General features: G+C 51.9%; 1 protein-coding gene across 1 annotated transcript; it reads right to left on the bottom strand.

Annotated features, from left to right (window-relative positions):
• Nucleotides 1-339: 339 nt before the first annotated feature.
• Nucleotides 340-13,569, bottom strand: Npepl1 (aminopeptidase like 1). Its single transcript, XM_051143906.1, has 12 exons — nucleotides 13,397-13,569; nucleotides 12,709-12,894; nucleotides 12,168-12,338; nucleotides 10,007-10,096; nucleotides 9,458-9,539; nucleotides 7,828-7,970; nucleotides 3,363-3,440; nucleotides 2,361-2,461; nucleotides 1,980-2,103; nucleotides 1,580-1,756; nucleotides 1,159-1,269; nucleotides 340-587 (listed from the first exon to the last, which is right to left on the bottom strand). The coding sequence occupies exons 1-12, from the start codon at nucleotides 13,544-13,546 to the stop codon at nucleotides 426-428; spliced, it is 1,575 nt and encodes a 524-aa protein (XP_050999863.1). The 5' UTR covers nucleotides 13,547-13,569; the 3' UTR covers nucleotides 340-425.
• Between the last annotated feature and the right edge of the window lie 12,343 nt (nucleotides 13,570-25,912).

The raw sequence follows: 25,912 nt of genomic DNA, 5'->3' as shown, positions 1-25,912 counted from the left end.
TGGCCATATTTAATTTCACTTCAAGTGAATTGGAGGGGCCTTCCTGCTCTTCCTGCTTCACAGCATGGGGTCCCTAACAGGGGTCACATCTACCCGGGCATGGGCTGGCTCGACACTCCAAGGAGCCCAGGCTGGATCAGGAGGTGCACTCGTTCACCACACAGGGTGACCTGAGGTGGCTGTAAGGACCAGGGTGGAGGACAGGGACAGAGTTTGCAGAGCTGACCTAGGGGATCTGTGACAATCTTTCAGACCCGACCAATCCCCAAAGCTGTCTTCTAAGAAAAGGATGGCTCACTCCCATCACCGCTCGGTACACAAAGGGAAAAGCCAGACTCATTTTAAGGTCTAATCGTTCCATTGCTTAAAACCAGTCAGTGCAAAGTGAGGTAAGGAACCCTGTGTCACCAGGCAGGAAGTAGCCTTCATACGAGCCTCCGTCTCTTGGAGTCACGCCCCATGTCATCACCCTCCTGGGCATCCACCTCACAGTCCAGTGGGGACACCAGGTTCAGCAGCGGGTCCTCAGAGGCACGGCCAAAAAGTGCCAGTAGGAGAGCCACACCAAAGCCTGTGGCGCGCTCACCCTGTAGATAGAGGGAAACCATGGGCTAGAGTGGCAGCACCTCTGTGCAAAAGTTGCTCTTGAGGGCTTATAGTCCCCTCCTCCACATGGAGGTCCTAGGGCACAAGGCTGTGTCTTGAGCCTTCCTGAAGATGTACTGACATGTTCAGGGCCGACAGAGGAAACTGGGTAGTGGGCACAGCCTAAATAACAGCCACAGCTCAGGGTGGAGATAAGTCTGGGGGTCCTATTACGAACAGGCCAGGCTGGCTGGGAGACAGCACACAGCAGCTCCTCTGTTCGCAGGGATGAGGAGACCAGAGGTCAGGGTGTGCACAGCTGGCTGGAGGCTGGGCCACAGATAATCTGACACACAACACAGAGCCTTTGTGGTGAGCTCAGCAGCAGCTCTGATCCAGAGGAGCTCTGGAGGGACAGGCCAGGAGGGAGGAGGAGGAAATGATGTTGTGTCTGGCAGGAGTGGGCCAGCTGCCTGGCCTCAGGGGCAGGAGTGGGCCAGTTGCCTGGCCTCAGGGGCAGGAGTGGGCCAGCTGCCTGCCCTGGCGGGTGGGGGGCATCCTCAAGGCACTCACAGCATGTACTGGAGCTGCAATGTCCAGGTGGACCCAGACCCCAGGCCAGTCAAATCCAATGTGTGAAGCGATGAAGAGGCCGGCACAGGAGCTGGGGCTGTTGTCTCGGTCCTGAGGACAAGATGACATTCAGTGATACCCTGTTCTCAGCAGGAGAAGGGTCTGGATGGCTGAAGAGTGCTCTAACTTAGAACAAGGCATCTTCCTACCCCCTTCCCCCAGGATAAGGGAGCAAAGGACCTGAAGGGGCAAATGAGTCAGGCCCCGGCTTGGGGTGTGTTCACTCTGCCCATATTCAGTGAGTGTCCTGGACAAAGTTACATCAGACATCAGTGCTGCCCCTGGTGCATGGGACACTGGTCTTTGTGCTCACATACTCCCCGAGGCCATGCCCACTAGTGCAGGCAGGCCCCACACCTACCGCCACTGAGTTCTTCATGTCAGCCACGGCGGAGGTGAACTCGCTGAAGTGCAGCTCAGGGCAGTACACCAGGGGATGGACCAGGTCCCCACACTTCCGGCCAGCCTTCACGCAGGCAGCCTCCCACTCGGCGCTGTTGGTGAGCACTGCTGCGTGGTACTTCCCTGTGGCAATGCCCTGGGCGACGGACACAAGGCAGGCAAGCGCACCAGGGGAGACAGCAGAGAAACACAGACGGCAAAAGTCGAGCAGCAGGTAGACAGAAGAATATGCCAAGGGAGAGGCGGGGGAAGAAGGGCCGAGTAGTCAGGCAGGACATGGGTGCTGCTGGCTCTCGCCTACCAAGAAGGGGTTCAGACTTGTGGGGCTGCAGTCAAGGAGGGTAAAGTGCGATGCTCACCTGTGCCCCCGTCAGTGTGGCCATGTCCACAATGATGTCAGCCCCCAGGTCTTTGCAGGCATAGGACACCCCATCTGCCAGCACCAGCCTGCCCTCCGCATCCGTGTTGTTGATCTCCACAGTCCTGGGTGAGACGCAGAGCCCGGGCAGAGATGCAGCTCGCCAGAGTGCTGAGGGACCCCCCCCCTTGGTCCTGGGGAGCCCAGGCCCTGTAGCTCCTCTATCTCCATGACACATGCCTCATCCTGCAGGAGTATCAGGCTGGGGACAGGGTGGAATTCTATCCCACTCCTGCTTGGGCTCAGGCTGACGTAGCCTGGCTCCGGGAAGAAGCCACAGGTCTAAAGAACAACGCAAGAGGTGAGAGGGGGCCGGGCTTACTTTCCGGAATACAGAAGGTGTATGTCATCAGGCCTGGTGGCGTTGGGTCCCACTGCATTCTCAGCCAAGCAGAACACAGCATGGAGATTATCTTTGAAACCCTGAGGGGAGAAGCAGGAGAGAGGCCCCATTACAGACCGGAACTCTGAAGGGGTCAAAGAAGACAGAGAGCCAGGTGCTCCCAGGCCTGCAGACAGCAGGAGACAGACAGACAGACAGACCAGGGCCCTGAGGAGGAGGAAGTGAAGCTCGGTACGATTCGGGAAGTCCCTACGAGTAGGGGGAAAGCCCTCCACAGAGTCCAGAGCACGCAGCGGATGTCACTCCACAGCATGTGACAACCTCAGCTCGGAGGCAGCCCTCCTGCCTCAGCCTCCTCCTCATTCTGAGGCCGACATTACCAAGTTACTGCCGAGGGATCTGCAGACGGGGACTTTAGTTGCACAGTCCTTCCTGCAGGCAGTAACCTCGGCCCCCACGGCAAGACAGTCTTTCCATCTCTGTGTCCCTCCAGCATGGCCCCGACAGCATGACTCTCGTGGGCTGAGGCACTGCCACTGCTCTTCATTCTCTGGCTCTCACAGAGGCACACTCCTTTTCAGGAGGACGAAGGGCAATGTCAGTGCCAACTGGACATCTGAGTTAACCAGAGGGGTGTGGGGGGCTCTTGTGTGTGTACATGTGGTGTATTTCCACAGCTAGGGGCTTTCCTTAAGTCACTGGCTGTGGCCTCCCGTAGGACCAGTACTCTAAATGCCCATCAGTGGGGCCCCAGTTCTGGCTGGTACAAAGTCCAGAAGCACCACCTACTGAGCATTGCCCCCACCCCCCAGCGTGTTTCAGATGCCAATGCATCTTCTCCAAACACGTCCGGCATAGCTGCTTCCTTCAGCAAGCACCCGAAGCCGGGACTTCTTACCAACACTGCCAGGGAAGTGGAGTCCAGGAGGGAGAGGGTCAGGCAGACCCTGAAAGAGAAAAGGTAGACCTTGGGGTCCTCACCTGCTTGATGGCAGCTCTGAAGGCTCCCAGGATGGCCGCAGCGCCCCCACAATCTCGCTTCATCCCCGGCATAGTGGTCTGTAGTGACACAAAAGAACCAAAAGAGACGGTCTAAGGCACATGGACATGGAGGATGGTTTGCAACAGCGCCCAAGGCATGGCACACCAGGGCCCTGCCCTCATGGGGTTCCCTGAGACTCATGAAAGTGACTAGCCAAAGAGGGTGTTGGAGCAAGCACGAGGAAGTCACGTTCAGCAATGGTGGTGATATACCATCGTTTATATAGAGTTTTATATGCGCCAAGCAGGAGATGATATGATAGAGGGAGACCAACAAGCTACCCAGTGGCCAGACTCACCATCACTTGTTCTCCCACAGAGCACTGGATGCCATGCCAGCTTGACAGTCTACACTCAGAGCCTCTACCCTCTTTGCCACCCAAACTCCATATTAACTGGGGCTCACGTGAGGTCACCCAGCCAGCACCTCAAGAGGCTTGGGCACGCAACTGAGTGGCAATCAGACCTACGGCTTCTTCCTCCGATACGAGGGCCTGGGGGTGGTGTGCTTGCCACTAAGCCGTTTTGCCTGTGTTCTAGCTCACCACAGGCTCCTGCTGTCTCCACTCTGAGGTGGTTACAGCCTTTCTGCAGCTTCTGGCCTTGCAGCTCCTGCCACAGACGCTCACACCCGTTCTGGCCTGTCTTCCGTGTACTCCTTCAGGGACAGCTTGAAGCCGCCTTCACTGGTCTTCACTTGCCCATCCCTACAGCTCTTCTGGGGAGGCTCAGCTCTGTGCCTGCCTTCTCCCTGCCTTGCAGCTCCTATCTCGCTGTAGAGAGCTCGCCTTGGTCATCCTTATGCCACTGCCATCCAACCATCAGTAGGGGGCATCTCTGCCCTACTATATTCAGCTGAAGCCCCCTGCCACCAGTGAAATGTCACCTCCTAGGAACTATTTGTCATTACGCATTTATGCTGTATTGGCCTCAACTCAAATCGAGAAGTTAATATTTTAAATAACAACAGGCCTTCAGAAGTAAGAATTTTGGTTTGAAATGTATAGTGATTTTGGGGGTCCCTGTTTTATCATACCAGGCTTGAATTTTAGCTCAAAGTATTTTTGGACCTAGACAGGCTGCTTTTTTAGTTACATCAAGTAAAAACAATCCATCTTGATGACTGAAAAGAAGCCATCTTTCTGACCTAATCGGAGAAAAAGCACAGGCCTGATGAAATGACGAAACAGGGCCCCAGGCTTAGCAGCAAACTATTTCAAAATGACCCACCCAGAACATGTCCATGGCAGCTGTTTGTGGACCACAGTGTGTCCTTGCACAGGTGTCACCTCCCACGCAAACTGGCAAGCTCAGGTGCTTATGTGAGGTCTCCTGAGTCCCCTGTGTCACTTCTGTTGTTAAAAAGGAAAGGTTCTCGATGCTGAGGGGCCATCTGCCCTAGTCATGTGGCATATGCACAGAAGCCATGGCTAGTGAAGGTGTCAGGGCTCTGGTCCAGTGGAGGCTGTCACAGCATACTCCAGGGAAAACAAGCCATGGTGAGCTCATTTGAAGAAGCCCCTCCATGAAGCAGTAATGCTAACTTTGAAATTTTTCAAGTTTAAAAACTCTCCTGGGGCTGGAGAGATGACTTAGAGGCTGAGAGCACTAGCTGAGCGGACTGACCCAGTTCCCAGCACCCGAATGCTGTCTCACAACCATCCATGGGCATGTGTGTGGTGAACATCCATGTAGGCAGGAACACATACGCACAAAATAAAATAATTTTTCAAAAAAAAAAGATAAGAATCTCAATGGAGTGTGAGTCACCGTCCCTACTGCATCTCAGCACAGCTCTGCTACCTCTTCCAGGTCAGTCTGAGCACAGGGCAGCCATGAGAGCGACAAGCCCAGCCAGCCACAGCCTTGAGGCAGCAGCAAGGGCTAGTTTCCATATAAGGCATTGACACAGTAACAACAGGGCAAGCCTCACGGCACTAACATAGCTCTCCACACAAGGCAGAACTTGGAGAAACTTGTGTAAGCCGTCTGACAGCCTCCCCACTCCCAAGGACTTCTCTGATGAGCTGACAGTGACATAAAGGAATGTGAGGTTTCTGGTATCAAGAAGCACACCACAACGTACTGCTCATGCATAATTCTGTGTGCTGACAGCCTCCAAGAGATCCACCCACCACATATAAAATGGACATCTGACACTCAAGACAGCTCACGCACTGCTCCCAGACCCATGTCAGAGCAATCACTCAAATGCCACTTCTGAAGTTTGGGTAGAACAGGGAAGAGTGGCCACGGTCATGGGACATGCCTCCTTCCTGCTGCCTCTCTGAAGAGTATGTGGCCAGACTGGATGCACCCTAGGGAGACGATGCGGCACAGGCTCCCAGCGCAGGCGGCACAGGATCTCTTCTGTAAAGCTCTCATGAAGGAGAGACTAATAAATGTGCAATGCCCACACTTGGAACTGTTTCTCGTTGTGAAAATTATATTATCTTCATTAGTTTTTACTACTTGTGGTGTACTATTTTCAAACAGACCCCAGTTTTTGTTGTGTTTTCCTGCACAGGACCTATCAGGCAGCAGCCAGCATCACCACCCACACTCACTTGGGATCGCTAGCTGGTAAGAGTACAGAGAGATCAGGAGTGTCTGTCTGGAGTGTCTGAGGCCTCCTAGGACCTGCTGCTCCACTGTTGCTGACCTGCCACGCAACTCTTTACAACAGAACTGACAAGGGTCATGCAAAACCAGCAGCTTTGCTGGTGCCACTCAGCTCGCTAGCTGAATGGTCCATACGGTTTTCTCTTGGGGTGTCACGTGTGACACACCTCTTGCTATGCTGAGTTTCATGTCTGGCCCTTGAGTGGGGCTGTAGAAGCACTGGTGGGTCAGATACTGGAACTTCACTGTCCTGCCCCATGCCAGGTGCTCAGTAAGGCTCAGAAGGCAAGCCTGGCTCACCCTGAACCGGGGTGAAATGTTTCCAAAGGTAGGGGACACGTGGGTTGGCTAAGAGTCACCGGCCTGCCCACTATGGCCATCATTTCTACCACGTGCTTATGAGACAGTTTGATCACAGGACAGGAGGACAAGTTGTTTCACTTTGGAGGATGGCTTGGACCCATGCTCAGTCACCTGGAGTCCATGGCCGTGGTAATGTACAGCAGAGGCAGAGTGGGAGGACCTCAGGTCCAGTGCTCCTCCTGAGCGACAGGAGGCACAGATGTATCACAGAGATCTGGTCCAGGGAAGCCATGACACTTGCTCTAACCCATCAACACGGCCACACCAAGAGTAAGCGGGGCTCCACCCCCACCCCCCACAGAAGGCTGCCCTCGGACCTGGTGTGCTGGGAGAGGTGCCAGGCGCATGGCCTGCATGGCGTTTTCCAACAGCACTAAAGCAGCGACCATGCAAACCAAACATTCCTCCCCCAACCCGCAGTTGCTTGACGTTTAAACAACTGCTGTGCCAACTGTTGCTATAGCTATAGCCACATGGTCTTCCGCACTCACCTGACTTTAGGGCTTTAAGATCTACCTTTAAGCACTCTCTTCTTTGTGGGCAGAGTAAAAAGGCCACTGTCCCTGGTAGGCAGACTCCACCAACGCACCTACTGCAAATGCTACAAAGGGCAAGACTGCTGGGCTGACTGCAGAGTGGGACATCTACGTTTCAATGACAGCACAGAAGGAAGCACGGAGAGAGCGTGACCAAGCCCAACGACGCCCACTGCTCCTCTGTTCTCTGTAAACCTTTGAGGGTGGTGTTAGAAACATTCTGACGCACAGATATGTGAATGCTCTTAGAATGGACCTCAGCCATCTCGGGGACAGCCAGCATTGCAAGTTCTAAATGAGAACTGGGATTTTTTTCTTTTCTTTTCCAGAAGCTTCTAGTATCAGGTTCCTGGGGTGATAGAACCCCTCAGAGTTATAGGAACAGTGCTTTGAGGTTCCGAGGAAAGCAGATGAACAATCCTGGTTCCCCTGTGTGTCCAACACAGATATGTGCTGAGGGTTGGATAAAGTCAAATTCCCCAGATGAGAGACCCAGGCAAATGTCTTGAATGCTGTAGTCCATTAGCAATTAACAGAGCCTGAGACGGACACTTGCTTTGTGGGTCTTTTTCCTATTAAAATACATTAATGATATTTGAAGTGCTAATATGCTGCTGCTCTCTTTATTTGGACGGGAATATTTTTCGTTTCAAAAAGTTCAACTGGCAAGATAATATGTGTGGAATTCAATAAAAGAGAATGTTTGCTAGTGGGGTTATTTTTAAGCTTGTATTATTAGTTCCATTTCCTGAGTAGTTCTGGAAATAATTGTGTTGGATAGAAGAGGAGGGATTTTAAATAAAACAATTGCCCACTCCTGATACTAAATGCTCTACGTACTCGAACGCACCAGTCTGAACTGTACCCCAAAACCCACATCTCACCTTCCCTTTGATGCTAAGGCCACCTGTGTCATAGACAATGCCCTTGCCCACCCAGGCAATGGTCTGTGTGGCCTCATCAGGAGTGTGGCTGAGGATGGCCAGAGCAGGCGGGTGCAGGGCAGCTTTGCCAACCCCGTAGATCCCTGTAGCAAGAAAAGGAAGAGAATGAGCCCCAGGCCCCAACCATAGCGGCTTTCAGATGCGCTGTAGACTATGGTGCTGGCATGAGCTGGTCCATTCATCTCTTGCAGAAGTGACCCTGGACAGATCTCCCTTCCTCCTCCTGCTAGGGGTCTGTGTGGGACAGGGGAATGCAGGTCCATTCCACTGGCTAAGACTGCAACATGCTGTTAGGCAAGGAAATTTGCTAAAGGAAGAAATGTATCATGCCCAGGAGGAAAATAAGAGGACCACAGAGTGAAATGATTCTTGGATGATGCCTCTCTGGCCCACACGGGTCTCCTACCCTGAGCTCTGCGCCTTCCTCCTCCAGCTGGCTCCCATGGCCTTTGCACGACCACCTCCCTCCCTCCCTCTTTGCTAAACTGCTTGTCTTCCCAAAGAAAGAGCGGCACTATGCCTCCAGGTGCCCCACCCAACACTAGCAACCATAAGTAAAGCGAGAATAGCTGTTGGACAAACTCCTACTCATCCTCCCCACTGCCACCTTCTCGGAGAGACCCCCCCCAACCCCAGCATGAGTAGCCTCTGTCTCAGCGTGTAACTGGCTAATGTGTGTGGGCCAGCAAGGCTAAGACAGCTGACCCCAGTGACACCGCCAATAGGCATTCCCATCCTGCCTCGGGGCTCGTGCATAACAGGACTCAGTACAAAGGACAGGGCCTCCTGAAGACGAGGTGAGCAATACTTGGTCATGCCTCCCAACTCCGCCCCTCAGAGGTAGACATTGGCCACACTGTGAGTTGCCGTTTGGAGAGAACCACAGTTGGGGGGACATAGTCTGACCAGCAGTGCTCCCCCCAAACCCCAAGGCCAGGCAACAGCCTGCAAGAGCTTCCTCCTGTAGTCTTCACATGGCTGTGGCAGGAGAAACCCCAAGCCAGCAGAGGGGTATGACCAAGAGCACTGCTCGGGAGCCCGGGGCCTTGGCGGGGCCTTGTTTCACAGTTATTGACAACTGTGACAGTTGTCACACCTCAAGACAGCCCGGCCTCCCCTCCAGTGCCTAGGTACGGAGAGATCAGGGAAGGAGACATGTAGGCCAGGACAGCCAGAGGAAGTGTGTTCTGTATGCAGAACACTACACACTGGGACCCTGAGCCCGGCCGTGAACTGCGTAGTCGAGGAACACAAGGCCCCGTTGATGGGTCTAGAGGCTCCCAGGATCAGCACGAGAACCTGGAAGGCTGCCCCAGCCTGCCCCAGCCTGCCTCAGCCTGCCCCAGCCTGCCTCAGCCTGCCCCAGCCTGCCTCAGTCTGCCCCAGGATGCTCTGCCTCACACGCTCTTGTCTTGGGCTGCAGCCCAGGCCGATTCCATTCCCTTCAGGTTCCTAGCAAGATGAAATTGGGGACCCTGTACCAAATGCCCTCACTGCTACCCCTGCCACCCAGGTTCCCAGCCTGTCCTGGAGGGGGAGAGCTGTCGGGGGGGGGGGCAGTGCTACACACCTCCAAATCCTTTGTTCTTCAGCTGTTCATCCCGGATGATGGTGGGGGTGATCCCCAGCTCTTTTCCAACTCGGCTAATCTCCTGGATAGATTCATGGAAAAACAACAACAACAACAACAACAACAACAACAACATGAGGCACGTGAAGAAGGCGTGTCTCAAGGCAAGGCTGGGCTTCACGCTCAAGATGAGTCTGTCCACGGCTGAGTGGTGGGAAAGGAACTACCCTGGAGGCCGGTGGCTGCGGCCTCTCATGATTAAGCCCTGGGGTAGGGGAGGGGAGCTGGCCCTGGCACACTCAGCTTCCTGCAGCTAGTGGTCTCAGTCCTACAGACGTCCTCACTGAGGGCCCATCCTACCTATGCCCTCAGCTGAGGATGCTGACCCTTCTAGGGCAAGGTGAATACCAGGATTTGATCAAAACAGCCTTGGGTTTTCCAGACCACAGAAGGCACTGACAGGCTTAAGGCATCTTTGCCCTGTCCTGGTGATCTAGAGACCGTCCCAGCTCAGCCTGGCCCCTCTTCTAGCGGTGTGCGGCCACGAACCTCAAGGAAGATGTCTGTATTCATCTCACTGCATGGCGAGTCCACAATGCGGGCAGCTAGTCGCACCCCTTCTGTGGCACTGGTTAAACACTGAGACAGAAGGAAAAAGTTCATCATAGGGGGTCCACGGACAGGGCTGGAAGGGGGTGTCCTCTTCCCATCCGGTTCCCCAGGGACCAAAGACATCAGAGACATAACACTCATGGGGAATGCTTTGGGCTGTTCCCAGGCATGGACTGGGCATGTGGGAGAAGCAGCTTCGGGGATGCCCCTACACATCCCCCCAGAATGTTGACAAGGTGCTTTCCATGAGACTCCCGGAGGCACAGAGGCCTACCACCTGTCTTCCTTGTCACTGAATGGCCTACTAGGGTTTGGCTGTGGAAGGGACAGGACCAAGTCTCGTCTCAGAGAACACATGAGTCTCAGAGGACCCCGGAGTGGGCGGGAACCTGAGACCACAGACCCCCCACTAGAGCCCTAGCCCCATGCCAAGGACAACACTTCAGAGACTGCCCAATGGTGTCTGTAGATGCTAGGTGTATCCAGAAAGTATCCAGAGAAAGGTGGTCCCATGTGTCTGTAGAGCCAGCCCAGCTCTAGACCCCTGCCTGCCCACCTTTCTCTGCCCTAGGGCCTTCCTCCTAGCTAGCTGGAACATCTCTCTAGCTCCATCTAATCCCACCATGTACCCGAAACCTCAGAAGCCGGGGATAGCTGGCTACGTCAGTGCCTCTGTGCTAGCCAGAAGAAACAGATATTAAGGGGCTTGTGGGGGCGCAGGGCACCAGCGTGAAGTTCATCATCACCTCCCCCGGATTTGGATGTCAGGAGGGCAGGCACAGGTCGATTCTGCCAGCCGGCCACCGCCCCCGCTGTCTGATCATCACAGGAGCGCCGCTGCCTGTCCCAGGTAATTAAACCTCGAAGGCTCCGAGTAAAGACCTAGGAGCTGACAGCTCAAATATGAGCTGTGCTTCTGAGGCCCCTGCCACTCGACAGTAGTCAGAGGCCTGCGTGGGCTGTGTTGGGCCGAGGAACGGCCTCAAGGGAGGCAGGTATAACCCGCAGACCCTTCACAGGCCCAGAGTTCCCAGTAAGCGATGAGAGAGGCTGGAAAGAATATAACCCTGAGTTTCCACATGACAAGAGAGACAGCATCCACTCACTTCCTCTGTACATGTTTATGTGAGGCCTGCTACCCATCAGGCAGTGTGACAGACTCCGACGCAGTGTCAGCGGAGACAAGGAGGAAAGGACTAGTTAAAGTCTACAGGGATGGGGGTTGTGGGGGTACTCTGGTGAGGAGGAAAGAGGAGGCAGCACAGCACCACAGAGTGCAGAGACAGTGGGCACGCCTAGCTAGCTGAGGGATGCAGAGAGTCAGCTGTAGGAGGGTAGAAAGCTGTGCCAATGGGATGGGAGTGGCCAGGGCTACCAGTGTGTGGAAAGAAGCGAGGGCTGTGCCCAAGTGTCCAGGCTGGGATGTGGTAGGAGGTGACCATGAAGCTCAGAAGGGACTCCTGGGGATGGGGACAGACACGGTCTTCAGTGTCCATCGCCAAGGGAAGGCTACAGGTACCTGAAACCTCGCAGAGTGGTAATACTGAGGCCGGAGTGGCTAGGAAGAGAACGCATGCAAGGGACTGAAGGCTAGTTAGGGCTAGGCATGCTTCAAGGGAGGGACGTCCACATTGTGTCCCTCAGCAACAGAGAAGGGGTAGCTGGGCATGGTGGCGCACACCTTTAATCCCAGCACCCGGAAGGCAGAGGCAGGTGGAGCTCTGTGAGTTTGAGGCCAGCCTGGTCTACAAAGTGAGTCCAGGACAGCCAGGACTACAAGAGAAACCCTGTCTCAAGATAAATAAAAGAAAGAAAGAAAGAAAGAAAGAAAGAAAGAAAGAAAGAAAGAAAGAAAGAAAGAAAGGCCAAAACCAGGTACCCAAGGGTACAAGAACACAGATTCATATCACATTACATGGGGCACTTGGGCAGGACTCGTCAAATACAGAATGAACCAGGGACCTGAAGACATAAGCGCAACAAGACCTTGCGGGGTGGGGGTGGGCCTGGAAATCAATGTAACCCTTCCCTGGGGAACGGGGCGGGGAGAGCTCTCCACCTGAGCTCCCCAGAGGCAGTGTGCCCTCTAGTCACCCACTTGCAAGGTGGACACTTCCACCGGGCCATTGTCCTGTCCCACCAGGAAGAACTCCACCACGACAGTCCTCTTCTCCGTGTGCCGGGATGCCCCTGAGCGGTGTGTGAAGAGTGGGAAGGCGCGTGCCAGGGCACAGGCCGAGGCAAAAACCTCGGGCTGTTCACAGACCATCTGCAGTGAGAGAGACGCAGGGTGGAGCTGAGGCTACAGAGAGATGTCATGAGCCCTGTCCCAACAGCAGCACCACAGTGCACAAAACCAGAGAGGTCTGCGCTCCGCAGTAACCCTGAGGCTGCGTGAGAAAAATGTCTGCCGCCAGACGTTGACCGCCCTTTCCCAGACAGACGAGCAGGGCACAGACATGAGCCCAGGCCTCGATAAATCTAGGCTGGCACCTCTTGATTTGTCACGCAAACTGATCTGGTGTAAATCACTCAGTGGTTGAAGAGTTAGAACGGGGAGGTCACATGGGCCAGCAAGCTCTGCCTGAGGTGGGCCACCAGCTTCCTGAGTATACACTGAAGGGCCCAGCAGCACTCACCAGGATGCACCGGTGGGTTCCAGGAGGCAGGCAGGTTCGCACAAGCCTGGTGATGAAGTGGGCGGCAGAAGGGCTGTTATGCCGGCTCACCCTGGAAGGCAGGGCTGCCACTGTGGCGCAGTTCAGGTAGAGGGGACAGCTGTCCGTGGGGTTGGGGTTGAGCGTGGCCAGAGCTGCCTGCCAGAGCTAGATTAGAAAGGAGACATGAGACCGACCTGGCTTCAAACGGTGTGTTGGGAGATGCCCTGCTGGCCACACCTGTTTGTCTAAGGCACCCCAACCACCACCAGGCAGGCCGTGTGTGTCTCTCTGCCACCCTTCCACCCTCGTGGGACTGCGCCTCAGGCTGGCAAGGCCTGTCTGGGGACCCTCTGCTTCAAACACTTGGAAGCCAGGCTCCTGGGCCTAGGCCAGTTTCCATGGAAGCGGGTCTCGAAGCCAGAGGCCACGCGGAAAGCTGCCACCCGGCTTTCTGGAAGGCCAGGCCCCGTGGCGTGGCTCATGCAGGTGGCTCGGCCCAGGCAGGCCGGTGACACAGACTGGGCCTCGCTGCAACCAGGGCCTCCGGGATAGAAGGCCAGGCCTGTCGCCGACCTGAGCCCTGGACCCGGCGAGGCGCACGGGCGAGGCGGGGCCTGTGTCCTAAGGCCCCAGCTTGGCGGGCGCATGGCGGCCGCGGCCCGCTCACCTCCTCGGTGACCCGGGGCTGCAGCTTCCCGCGGACGTGGCTCCAGGGCACGCGGTGCAGGTGTTGCAGCTGGCCCAGCAGCAGCAGGGGCCGGCTCTGGGGGTCCGCGTCCCCAGCGCTCGCCTGGAACTGCAGCCCCACGCTCGCCATCTTGCCCCCTGCGCCCCCGGCCCGGCCACCCAGCACCCTGCGCCCTGCTCCGGCCCGGCTCGGCGCCGCCCCGGCCCGCCCGGCCTCTGTGCCCCGCCTTCCCCGCCGCCGCCGCCCGGCCGCGCCGCCCTGCAGGGCCCACCCGGGGCGCGAGGGGGCGCCGGCGGAGGCGGGGCGCGGGCTGCACTGCGCCTTCTGGGCCACCGTTGGGGGCGAGTGGCGCGCGAGCCCCTGGAACGGCTCCAGCTTGGGCTCCTTCCTACCCAGGCCCAGCCTCACTTGCTAGGGGCCGCAGCAGCTACTGGGCGGGACAATTAGGCATTCCGATTTTCCCCCTCTTTATTCAGCGTAGGCCACCTCCTTGGCCTAACACTTGCCAGGAAGGTCACCGGTGCAGCAATGGAAGCAAGCTGCCCCTGCAGCCTGCACTTTGTCACCTGTGTTGGGAAGGAAAAGCTGGCAGTGTGGGGAGGTTATAGGAAGTCATCTGAAAGGAGCCAGCGGCTACCCCACCCTGCCGAGGTTTGGGCAGCTCCAGACTCTGGCTGACATCCTACAGTGACGTCCAGTCGTATATGTCACTCTTGATCTGAGTTTCTTTTCTATTATCAGCCTTTAAAACTAGCGAAACAAGATGGCTCGGCGAGAAAAGGCACTTATTACAGAGCCTGAGGACCCGAGTTCTAGCCCCGGATCTAGAAGAAGCAATCCAACACCAGTAAGGTATCATCTATTGATTAAGAGGTACCCACTCACACCCACCTAGCCACCCCCAACAGAGAGGAGGGAGGGAGGGAGGGAGGGAGGGAGGGAGAGAGAGAGTTTAAAAATTAAAAACAAAACCCATAGCAAAGCCAGTTTCATAGCAGAGCATTCCATACCACTGACCCTGAGGCACCACCCACCTTGGGTCTCTACTCACAAGTCATCTGTGCTGCCCAACCCCTCAACTTTGAAGGTGTGCCTTAGCAACACATAGGCCAGAGTAGGCCAGCCCTGAAAACGAGTATGGAAGGGCATCACAAATCAGTAGCTGAATGAGCACAGGGAATTCCTTTGAAATGCTGGCTCTCCTGACACAGAAGTCAACACTAATTGGATGTTATTTTCTTGAAAACAAAACAAAACAAAACAAAACGAGTTTTTACAGCAACTGAATGTTTTCACACATTTGTAAAGGGTACTAAGTGTTCCTCAAAGATCTATCCTGATTTTCTGGTGTTTGCAAATACAGTGTGAGGCACGAGGGAGGCACGAGGGAGGCACGAGGGAGGGGACCAAGACGACTTGCAATCTTCCTAGAAGGTGGCAGGCTCAAGCTGATCCCTATGGGTGAAGTAGGGCTTCCATAGGCCAGCCCACAGCAAGCTGTTCGCTGCAGGGAGGAGGGGGCGGGGGTGGTGGACAGCCTAGGTAAGAGCGGGAGCTGGGGGCGGGGGCAGAGGGGCAGGTGAGCAGTCTGTTCTCTCTGTAGCCACTACAGACCACAGAGAGATCCGAAAAGCATTTCAAAGGGCTTGGGGAGATGGGTGGGTGGGTAAAGTATTTGCTGTTCAGGCAGGAGGCAAATCCCCAGGACTCTTATAAAAAGACGGGTTGTAATCCCAGCCCAGGGGCAGAAGGATCCTTGGGGTTTGCCAACCAGCTGGTCTTATGCAGCTGGCTAATTTCAGGTTCAGTGAGAGACACTGCCTCAAAACTCAAGGTGGGGCCTTTGAGATGGCACTTCTCCTTATGCCTGATGCGCTGAGTTCCACTCCAGTTCCCTCACGGGAAGGAGCAGACCGACTCTGGTAGACCTCCAGATGAGTACTGTGTCACACCCAAGCATTCACACAAACACAAAATGAATACATTACGGGGAGATAAAATCTGCCAAAAACCCAAGATGGAGATGCATTAAAGCAAAGACACCTAAGGTCAACCTCTAGCTTTTACATGTGTAAATTCACACACATGTGCATGTCCCCACCCACATATGAACACACACACATACACACACACAAGCATTTCTGACAATAGGGCCTGGCTACTCACAGAACTCTCCCCTATTTATAAATAAAGGAAATAACCTCTGTGAACCACAAACAAAGATGACGAGAAGCTTCGCTCAGCCAACCTTTACTGAACACTTACTCCATGCACAGCAAGGTCGAACGCTAGCTAGATGCTTCCCACAAGCAAGTATTCTCCAGTCCTGGTTTCATGCCATCCCCGAATAGAGAAATTCAAACCCAACTGAGCATTACCCTTTGGATGCCTATGGGTTTCCTCAAGACAAAACATGCCACAGGGAAAAGTCTCAGGCAACATCTTTCCCTGTCACAGCCGACTTCACAGACAGTAACACAAACAGGACAGGGTGCTTTGTCGATAGGCATTTTTATGAAGGTATGAATTTTTTTTTTTAAAGGAAAGTTTAAAACAAATGGCCAGATCTTGCAACCCAAGCAGTGACTTACGATTTTGATGAGTTGGAACCAAGTCCACACCCAGCAGGGATGTGCTGCAGCCCAGAAATGGAAGAAACGTCCAAAGGCTTCTGGAAGAAACCAGAGGAAAGTCTCAGGAGTTAATAGGTCACATTCTGGGACAATGGCTCTAATGTCCTCCGTGTCCCCTAAGGCTGATTACGCTCACTGATCCACACACTTCCTCAGAGCTAGAGTATCTGGCATGAGAAGGCACACGTCATGGGTTACGGCATCTTCGTTCACCGGTCATATATGCATTCACAGATTTATTTTGGTGGTAGGGACTAAACCCCAGGGCCTCGTGCTGCTAGGAAAGTGCTCAGCCGTGATTCACACCCCAGATCTCTCTTCGTTTTCCTTTTAAAACAGGGTCTCAATATGTCACTAGGCTGGTCTTAGCTCATCTCTAGTCTAGGCTGCCCTTGAACTTGCAATCCTCCTGCCTCAGCCTCCTCAATCCAGTAAACATTTATTTATCTAGCAAACAGTTTTTGAACAGCTATAGGGCCCTGTTATCTCCAAAGAGAACAGCAGTGTGTGAAAGCTGCTTAAATGTGTGGATAGGAGGAGTCACACGACCACAAAATCCAGACACCCACTGGCTGGGAGAGATGGAGGCAAGGAAGGCCCTGTGGACGACAGACCTTTGACTTGGTCTTGAAGGATGAGCTGAAGTTTGCTGGCTGTGTGATCCTGCGTAGGGAACTAACTGTTCCTAGGGCACCCTGGAGTGGTAAAGGACACAGTCACTCAGGACATCTGAACGCGGGTGACCAGACCCAGCATGAGTCTAAGATACACATTCGGCCAGAATTTGTATTTGGCCTTGTACCCAAGTGAACAGTGGTCAGAAGTGTCTCAAGCCTCAGGTGAAATGAACGTAGGTCCACTGCTGGTGACAGTGATCTACAATGAACGCATAGCAAGTGAAAGCCAGCTCTGGTCTGGTGGCCCCAACTCTATGACCCTTTGCTGAAATCACCAACATAGAAGTGAGCCCAGACCAGCCAAAACCAGGATGCTGATGTGACCTCCGTGAAGGCTGCCCCAACTGTGGTATCTGTGTCTTGCCTCTGTGCACCACATCCTGAGTTCCCTAAGATGAGAAATGCCTTGGGTGCATTCTGTAACCGGTAAGACCGGATGGTTCACCTATCTTCACACCAGAGTCCCCCAAAGTAAGAGGAGCTTACTGCTGTGGAAAACACATTTTTCTAGAGCATTAAAATGAGTGAATAAACAAAAAACACCTTCATTAACTACAGAAAGTTGGAGAACTGGTACAATGAGAACAATTTTGTGCCCCTCAGCAAGGTTGTGTATGTTTATAACCAATACATATTCATGTATGTAGGAGAATGCTAATTTAGAACATGGCTGTTCTGGAAAGAGATCACATCCAAAGACCTTCTAGGTCTGTCTGAGCCAGCTGGAATACAAACATGTCTTGCCAGGAGACAGAGGCAAACAGATCTGAGTTCAAGGCCACCCTCGTATAGAGCAATTATCAGGTAATGAAAAGCCGAGGTCCAGGCATGGTGGTATATGCCTTTAATTGCAAACAAAGGTAAAGTTAGTTAGTAGATGGAAGCACCCATGTTTGAAAGTGATGTGTAACTGAGTGGCAGAAAAGGTGACGAATCAGAGAAGATTTAATAGAATAGGATACGCCTAACTCTCAGGAGAAGAGAGAAAAGCGAAGCTACTTAAGAGGCAGTTTTACAGAGAAAGGAGGCAGCTTTACTACCACAGTAATAGAGAGAGATGGGTTGCAGAGAGAGAGAGAGAGAGAGAGAGAGAGGGAGGGAGGGAGAGAGGGAGGGAGAGAGAGAGAGAACTCCAGTGAAGACAGAACAAGCCAGAAGATTAGAGCAGATTGCTGAGGTAGTTTGAGGCCAATCAGAGCAATTTTGGGCCCAGATTAAATAAATCTGCAGGGAGAAGATTTCAAGCCAGAACAGCTGAGTTGAACCAGCCCAGAGCTCAGAAAGAACAAGTAAGGGTGAGCTCATTAAGCAGTAAGTCTCAGAGGCCTAGATTAAGATTGTGCAGAGGCTAGAAGCTTCCAGAACCAGGCCTAAGTTAGCAGGAGGTGGTAATCCTCCCAGACAACTAAGCCAGGAGAAGAAAAGCTACTTTTACACATGTATACAAATGTATAAGCATATCTTTCTTTATTGTTTAAAGCGAACTGCAAACATGGCTCCCTGTGCACCTCAGAGTGTGTGTTGGGAAAGGACACCGGTTGGACCACCTCATCCCAGCAACAGCCCAGTGAGACACATCGGAGATGGAAGATTCAAACAATACTATCTTTTAACAGTCTCCTCCTCCTCCTGCTCCTCTTCCTCCTCCTCCTCCTCTTCAGACATCCTCTGTGGCTTTTTCCTCTCACATCCAGAATCCAAGCCAGGATCAGGTGTTTCATTTGGCTGTCAGGTTCTCTGGTCGCCTAGAATCCAAAATAATCCCTGCCCCCCACACTCCCCCTCTTTCACAGCATGGACATGTCACAGAGATGTCGTCAAGTCTGCATCTGCCTGCTGCCTCGCCGTTAGATTTGGGTTAAAGGCATTTGGCAAAAATCTCTATCATGCTTTCCACTGTCCCTCATGAGGGGGGTACAGGGTCTAAGTGTCCCTTACTGTTGATTCAAGTGGAGTCTGAGGCATCTTTTCTGGTAAAATTACAAGTCCTCTTTATAAACAATAAAATTAAAAGCAGTGTTCACTTTACAGACCAATTCTGCCATTCATAGTCACTATGTCTGTCACTTATTTTTATTCTTGAGTGTACCTGATGTTGACCTTGAACTTTTGATCCTCTTGTATCTACCTCCCAAATGCAAGGACTGCAGGTGTGTGCCATTCCCAGCTGGGAATAAGCTCTGTGTTTCCTGAAAGCTAGGCAGGCAAGCACTCCACCAACTGGGCCACATTCCCAGCGCCTACTTCTCTTATTTAATGGATGCACAGCAGCAAAGGGCTCTGGCTTACACTGTTGGCCTTGTTTTCTCGGAGAGGACCAAAGAACCTGCCTGTTGCTATTGTCTTAATGTGGTATTCTGAGCCCAGAGAGCAGAAGAGACACTTGATTTCACCCACTGTGAGGGGTTGAGTTTCTCCCTACGAGATCCTCTCTCTTTTCCTAATGGGGAAACTGAGACCCCTGCCAGGGCTGGAAGGGCACGTTGGGACTGCTAGGATGCCCTGGATCTCAGTGTCTTCAGTGTCAGTGAAGGTCCAGCCCTAACACTGTACTAGGTGCAAATAATGGTCCCATGGCTCCAACCTCTAGACTGTAACTTCCAACTATTTCCAAGTAGCGGCTTCCTTCTTGTGTCCCAGGACTGGCCACAACAGGTAAGAAGTCCAACACAGAGTAAAGAAGCAGAGTTTCTGTTTCCAAAAGGAACAAGTCAGGGAATTAAAGCAAGCATGAGGCCCTAGTGCCCAGCACCCTGGCCCCATTTCCTTATGTATGCTCACAGGTACTACCTGTCTTTCAATACAGTCACTCAGGCCAGTAGCAGCCCCCTTGGGTGGGTTCACATGTCCTTCTAACACATTCTAATAGTTTTATTGTTGATGGTGGTGGGGTTTTTGGGGGGTTGTTTGTTTTGTTTTGGGGGGGCGGTTCTAGAATTATGAGATGAATCACTCACTGTTCCTTTTCATCCAAAACCCAGCCAGCCACTTCAGGAAGCTGTGGCTCCTTGGGTGGTGTTGGAACCCGTGGGTTAAGTAGAGGCACACTGGATCCCACAGTGCTGCTTGCCATGGCGTCTTTCCTTGCCTCTGGTCCTTTTGTTGGGCTGAGATGGGTCAACATAGGATGTCAAGGCTCTTTCCATCCCAATCCCTCCATAAGCTTCTTCCTGCCACCCACCTACCCTCCCACGGATGCTCACCTGTTTTCCTCCACCACAAACAGTACCAGGTCCACTCTGGACCACACATCTTTATTCTTTTTATGCTTGCAGCCTGCCCACCATTCGGTTTGTTTCTGTATAGTTTATCTGTGATAGACACTTAGGTTCATGTTTGTGTTCAAGTGGTGACTTGCTTTTCTTGCTTCTTGCTGTATTTTCTTTTCTGAATACTCGAACCATTTCTTTAGCTCAAAAATTCTAGCTGTAAAAAGGGATGCTCAAAAAGGGCTTGTTCCCGCCCCTGCTTTCTATTCATCCCTCACAAATCGCCTCTTTACCCCTACAGGTAGCCATTTCTACTAGCTTCTGGTTTATCTTGCCTGCCTCTTCTTTGAGAAAAATATAGCTGGTACCTCCATGCACCTCACACAAAAGATGCCACACAGTCTTTTGGACTTGGCTTGAAAAGCACACGTGGTACAATCTCATCTCTGTGACTGTCTTCACTCTCTGCCATCAACAGGACAAGAGAAAGTGTGTTAATAAAAATGTCCTAGATGAACTGTTTATTAACAAGTTGAACCTGGTCCTTTGGACACCGGATCTTGAGACTCCTGGAGAAGAGGGGCTGAGCTGGTCCCTGAATTAGCCTCCGAGCTCGAAGTAGCAATAACCCTCATGTCTCGGGAGCTAAATTCCTATATACCTCCGAACACCAGCACAATTATTTTTGTAGTTGCCAAAGTTTTTGAGGGCATACTGAAGACCTAGAGCCTTGGGACTGGAGAGGGTGAGGGATGTGAGTAACGGCAAGCACAGGCCCACATTCCCTTAAGCAAACTCGACCCGGAATCGTGCAGACTTACAGAAAAGCAAAACGGGGGAGAATGTTTATTCTGATCAAATCTTTTCCTGAGGAGAAACCTTCCCTGGCAGGATCTTGTTAGAAGGCGAGTTCTCCAGGGTGCTGAGATGACTCACTGCAGCCTGCGTCACATTTGCTTCCAAAACCCCGTGTGCTTATTACAAGTCTATCTGTGCTATCCGACGCAGACCTTTCAAAAGGAATCATAAATCTGTTGTTGAGGATTTGGGCAACTGAGTGGTGTGAGGAAAGGTGGGGGAGGCAGAAAGCTAACCTGAAATTCTAAGGCTTTTGTTGTTGTCTGGAGTGGTGAGCAACAGAGCAAATTCAATATTCTCACTGCATCAGGGAGGCCCTAATTTCAGGCTGCTCCAAAGTTATGGATGGAAACTTTTGGGTCTTTATTCAAGGCTGGCTCATAGTTATGGATGCAATGTTCCGGAAGGTCCCTTATTTCAGAATGGTTCATAGTTATGGGTGGAATGTTCTAGATGCTCTCTTATTTCAGGCTGGTTCAGTTATGGATGGAGCACACTGAAATGCCTTACTTACATTATGGTGCAGGGTGAAATGCTAGCTCTCAACCATCTATAAAATGCGAGTGACACTCCAGCTCAAGCAGAGAAAAAAGCATTTTATTCAGGCTCATGATTTTTTCCCCCAACATCTTCATAATCTAGTTAACACTTAAAACGCCACCCCTAAGAACCCGAGCACACCATGTGGAAGCCTTCCTCTCCCCGTGCCAAGCATTCACAGCATCGAGCTGTGAGCTGTGCGGTGCTGTTGTTAACCCCACAGCATCTGAAGCTGGACCGAACTGAGTCTTTGATGAGAGGGTACCTCCCACCTCCAGGACTCTCCGGGCTATAGAAAAGAAGGTGTCCGGAAACTGGGCCCCACACTCCTCAGGGCAGACTGGAAATCTGAAGGGGTCAGTTAACTGCTGGGGAATCAGGAAGTTTGGGGCCCTGCTTGGCTGGTTTGTCTGCATCGTGAGCTGGGGGCTTGGCTAGCTCAGAGTTGTGCAAACAGAAAACATAGGCCTCCATAAGGCAGACACGAGGGCTGGAGTTCTGTGTAAATCTAATTATTACATGAACCCAAGGTACTGTCACTCTTTAACTCATCCGACCTTTTAAATGGATAACCAACCTTGAGGCTTAATTGGATTTAAAAAAAAAAAAATCAATTTCTAGCCATCGCATAGTGTTGAAATGAAGTGCCGCATTCTCAGGCAATTGTAGAACCAGGTCTGCCAGAGACTATTTTTTATTATTTACAGCTTTAAAATGACATTACCAACCTCACTGAGTGTTTTATGCAGACATATACCTTTTTGTAAACAACTGCAAGCTCACATGTGCGTACACCCGGCCACGTCACCATACAATCATTATTTTTCTGTTCGGCGGCAGGCTGATTCATCAGCAGCAATCTCTTCACACCAATTACACAAAAAACTGAACTGGGGATAATGGCTCACCACTGTCTGCAAATCTCTCTTAGCTGCAGCCTAGTCTCATCTTTGTAATAAGAAAAAAAACCCTTGAGGAAGCTTTTTACCAAATCACATCTTGACCATTAAATCTTTCTTGAAGAAGGTCATTTAATTTTATGGAAAGAAATGAACAATTAAAATGGAATAAGCAGAAAGGAATGCTGGTCTAAAAATTCGGAAGCTGACAACTCCAGTTCTAACCTGCATTACACCTGGGCACGGGCCTCAGTTTCCCCATCTGGAGAAGGGAGAGGCTCAGTGTTGGAGGTGCTCTTTATCCCCCACAGTGGATAAAAGAGAGAAACACTGTGATACCCTGGGTCGGAGTGCCAAATCAGAAAACAGGCACTTGGTTCCCTTAGTACTTCCTGGGAAAATGAGACCGAATGATACAAACTGAGGTCCTTGGCCTCCATCACATCTGTAAATGAGACACAGTGACCACTAATGGTGGAATTCGGATGATGAGCTTAAAGCAATTAATAGATTTATAGTTGACAAACAGAAAATGCTAAATCCAGTGGCCTGTTTTAACGAAGGCTGATTTGAATGTGCATTATCAAATGGAGCCTTGCTTAAATGGCCCATTTTGGCCAGATTATGGAATGAAAGTGGAGGGCCACACAATTATCTCAGCATTCAGGACAGTCCAGGGAGCTCATTTGCACAATTGGACAAATGATTATTTTCTTTTGCCTCAATTGACCAGATAATTGTGCACGCGTCTCTGCCATTTGGCTCTGTGGAATGTCTCTTGATGTGGTAAAAAAAAAAAAAAAAGAAAGAAAGAAAGAAAGAAAAAAAAAGCATAGAAGGGTTCAGTCTCTCTGAAGGTGGTATGGAATGGGGGACAAGACGCACACAGCCGGCGTCCCCCAGTCTACTTCTGAGTCCCAGACAGGAAGCCCTTCTACACGAGCGGTCTATATGTCCACCAGTGCCCTCATTAGCTTGTTCTGACACCCGTCAACTTGCAGGGTCTGCTTCCTTTCAGTTTCAAAACTAAACAAAAACATCAGACACAAGGTTAAAGGTGCCGTGTGGGTGGTCAAGAGAGTTCAAAGAAAACCCAGAGGTTTCAAAGGGCCAACAGACAGAGGAATACAACTGAGACCCACACTTACAGGCACTGGGCAGAAGGAGACTCCGAAACACACTTGAGATGGAGCAGGGGAAGGAAAACCCTGCCCTGTACTAACCCTGGACACAGATGCTGCTGGCCTCCCTCATCCATCTAACCCTGAGCCACCATGGAAAGGTCTTCACGTGGTCCCCACATAGATGGGACAGGAGGCTCCCGGTTGGCATGGTGCTATTGCATCTGTACACGTTCGGGTAGATGGGCTTCCCAACGGCAAGCGAGGAAGGCTGCTCTTACTTCACACACGATGGCGTGAAGCTTCACACCCAGCCTGTTCTCCAACAGTGAAGAATCAAAGGGGTCACACCTCAACGGTCCACCAACTCTGACCCAGCGCCCAAATCTCAGAGCACTCTGCTTAATGGCACTGTGTGTTACGTGCAAACTCTCGTGTGACCATTCTAAGCCCAGATCACCAAAGACTCCATAGCAAAGATGACTACGGTTTCCACTGTATAGCCATCCGTAGCTCTGTGTGCACGGCAGCATTTGTGCTTGCCTGTAAATCCCAGCACTTGGGAGGTCAAGACAGGGTCACAAGTTCAAGGGCAACCTGGGCTACATAGACTCTCTTCACAGGCCTTCCCACCTCAAGCCACATCAAGATGTAGGGGTTAAATGCCACTCCACTGGACTTGACTTTCTAGCCTTATGGGAAATGGTTGTCCTTTGAGAGTGAGTGATGTCTGGGCTAACTAATGGTTGATGAGAAGGAAAGGACCGTACTTTCCAGTACAAGAACAACAGAGTGCAGGACACAAGAGACTGCACTTTCTGTGTGGAGCGCTCAAGACTGACCACTCAAGTCTTGTGATAGACTCTGGCCCTCCATCACATCCCCAAGGCCACCTCTGCTCTCTTCCAGGTATGCATGTGTACAAACACCAATACTCTGCTGCCTCCTTGGAGGACCAGGACACTCCTAGCAAACACTGTCCTTCAAGTTTGTCATACCACACTGAAGGAAGACATTTACGAAGCATCGCAAGCCTCTTTGGGCACAATCTGAAGAGTGCCAAGCACGCCCTAGTGCTCACATAAAGCATGTTTTCATAAAGAAAAATAATTATCTGTCTTTTATGTGGATAGCAAATTGATTGGTCCCTTTGCGGGCCTCCATTAGACAAACAAATAGACTTTCAGACACTGAGGCAGAGGCCTCAGGCACAAAATAAATAGCCATGGCCCCAAAGATCCCAGGCACGGCTAAAACAAACACATTTGAAGAAAATATGACCCCCATCATTAAAATTAATACTAGGAATGCGGGACTGCTCTTCAATCTGTGAGATTGCTTTATTGTACAAAAAGTTTCCAGTAACAGTAAATTAGTTACAAAAAAAAAAAAAAAAAGACAAAAAAAAAAAAAAAGTCATTTTGGAGAGAAGCGCTTCACTAATTGCTTTATTTAAGCATACAAGGAAAAAGTCTTATCTGACCAATTAGGTTGAAGGGTTTTATTACCTTTAAGAAGCCATTAGCTGGGATGAAACACTGCAAGCACTTGTGTCAAAACAAATAAATAATGCTCTCTCAATTAGCAGAGAAAGTGGTGCATCCGTTAAATTAGACACACACTGCTTCCCACAGTGGCCCAGCTAGCACCCCGATGCCCCCTCCCTCAACAAACAGTGACAGACAGCACTTTTCGGCTACTCTTAGGAAAGATCAGGGGCCCTGAAGGACCAACACTTCCACTCTCTGTCCTTCCACTCCACTCTTCAAGAGCCACCAGGGCAAGAGAGGGAGGTGGTGTCCAGGGGCTGGGCTTCTTCCCCAGGGTGCCTCCCAGACATAGCAAGAGACTGGCCTAAGTGATTGTCACCTCCATGACCAGACTTAAGGGCAGGCCGAGCATAGACAGTGGCTGTCGGCAGGTAGAGGAGCCCTCTTTCAAAAGCAAGTGCCCTCAGGCCCTGGCGGCGCAACACTAGCTCCTCTTTTGTCCTCAAAGGCGTCTGATCTTACCCCCAGGGCAGGCTCAACAGAAAAGGGCACTGGGGACCCCACAGAGCTAGTGCAGAAGGCTCTGGGGCCAGCTACAAGCCAGGCTTGTCCATGCCCCCTCAGGACGATCATCAGGGTGGCTGGGCCCAGACCACCACCACACTGGCTCCAGGCAGAAGGAGACAGACCCTCTTCCCACAGGTCCTTGGGGCAATTTCTAACCAGAACTGTTAGGTTACCCATTTGGGTTAGGGGAAAAACCAACCCAAAAATCCTATTCAGGGAAATAAATATAAATAAACAGTGATTCTTTCTTAAAAAGTCACTTTTCCTCAAGGCGTTCACAATTACTCATCATGGCCTCCACAGAGTGCTTGAAGCAGGCCCCCTGATCTGACCAGTGCACCCAGGAACAGCTCCTCTGACCTCAGAGGCTGGGGAGGAGGCTGCAGAATCCCCCACCCGATCCTGAAGCAGGTGCTGACTCCTCTTTCCCAACCGGGAAAGAATCCGGTAACCCTTTGGACCCCACCATCCCATAGCCCAGGCAGGGAGGCTGACTTCATG

The sequence above is a fragment of the Acomys russatus genome, chromosome 4 (genome assembly GCF_903995435.1).
Source record: "Acomys russatus chromosome 4, mAcoRus1.1, whole genome shotgun sequence".
Lineage (NCBI taxonomy): Eukaryota > Metazoa > Chordata > Mammalia > Rodentia > Muridae > Acomys > Acomys russatus.
This window is presented reverse-complemented; position numbering and strand designations above follow the sequence as displayed.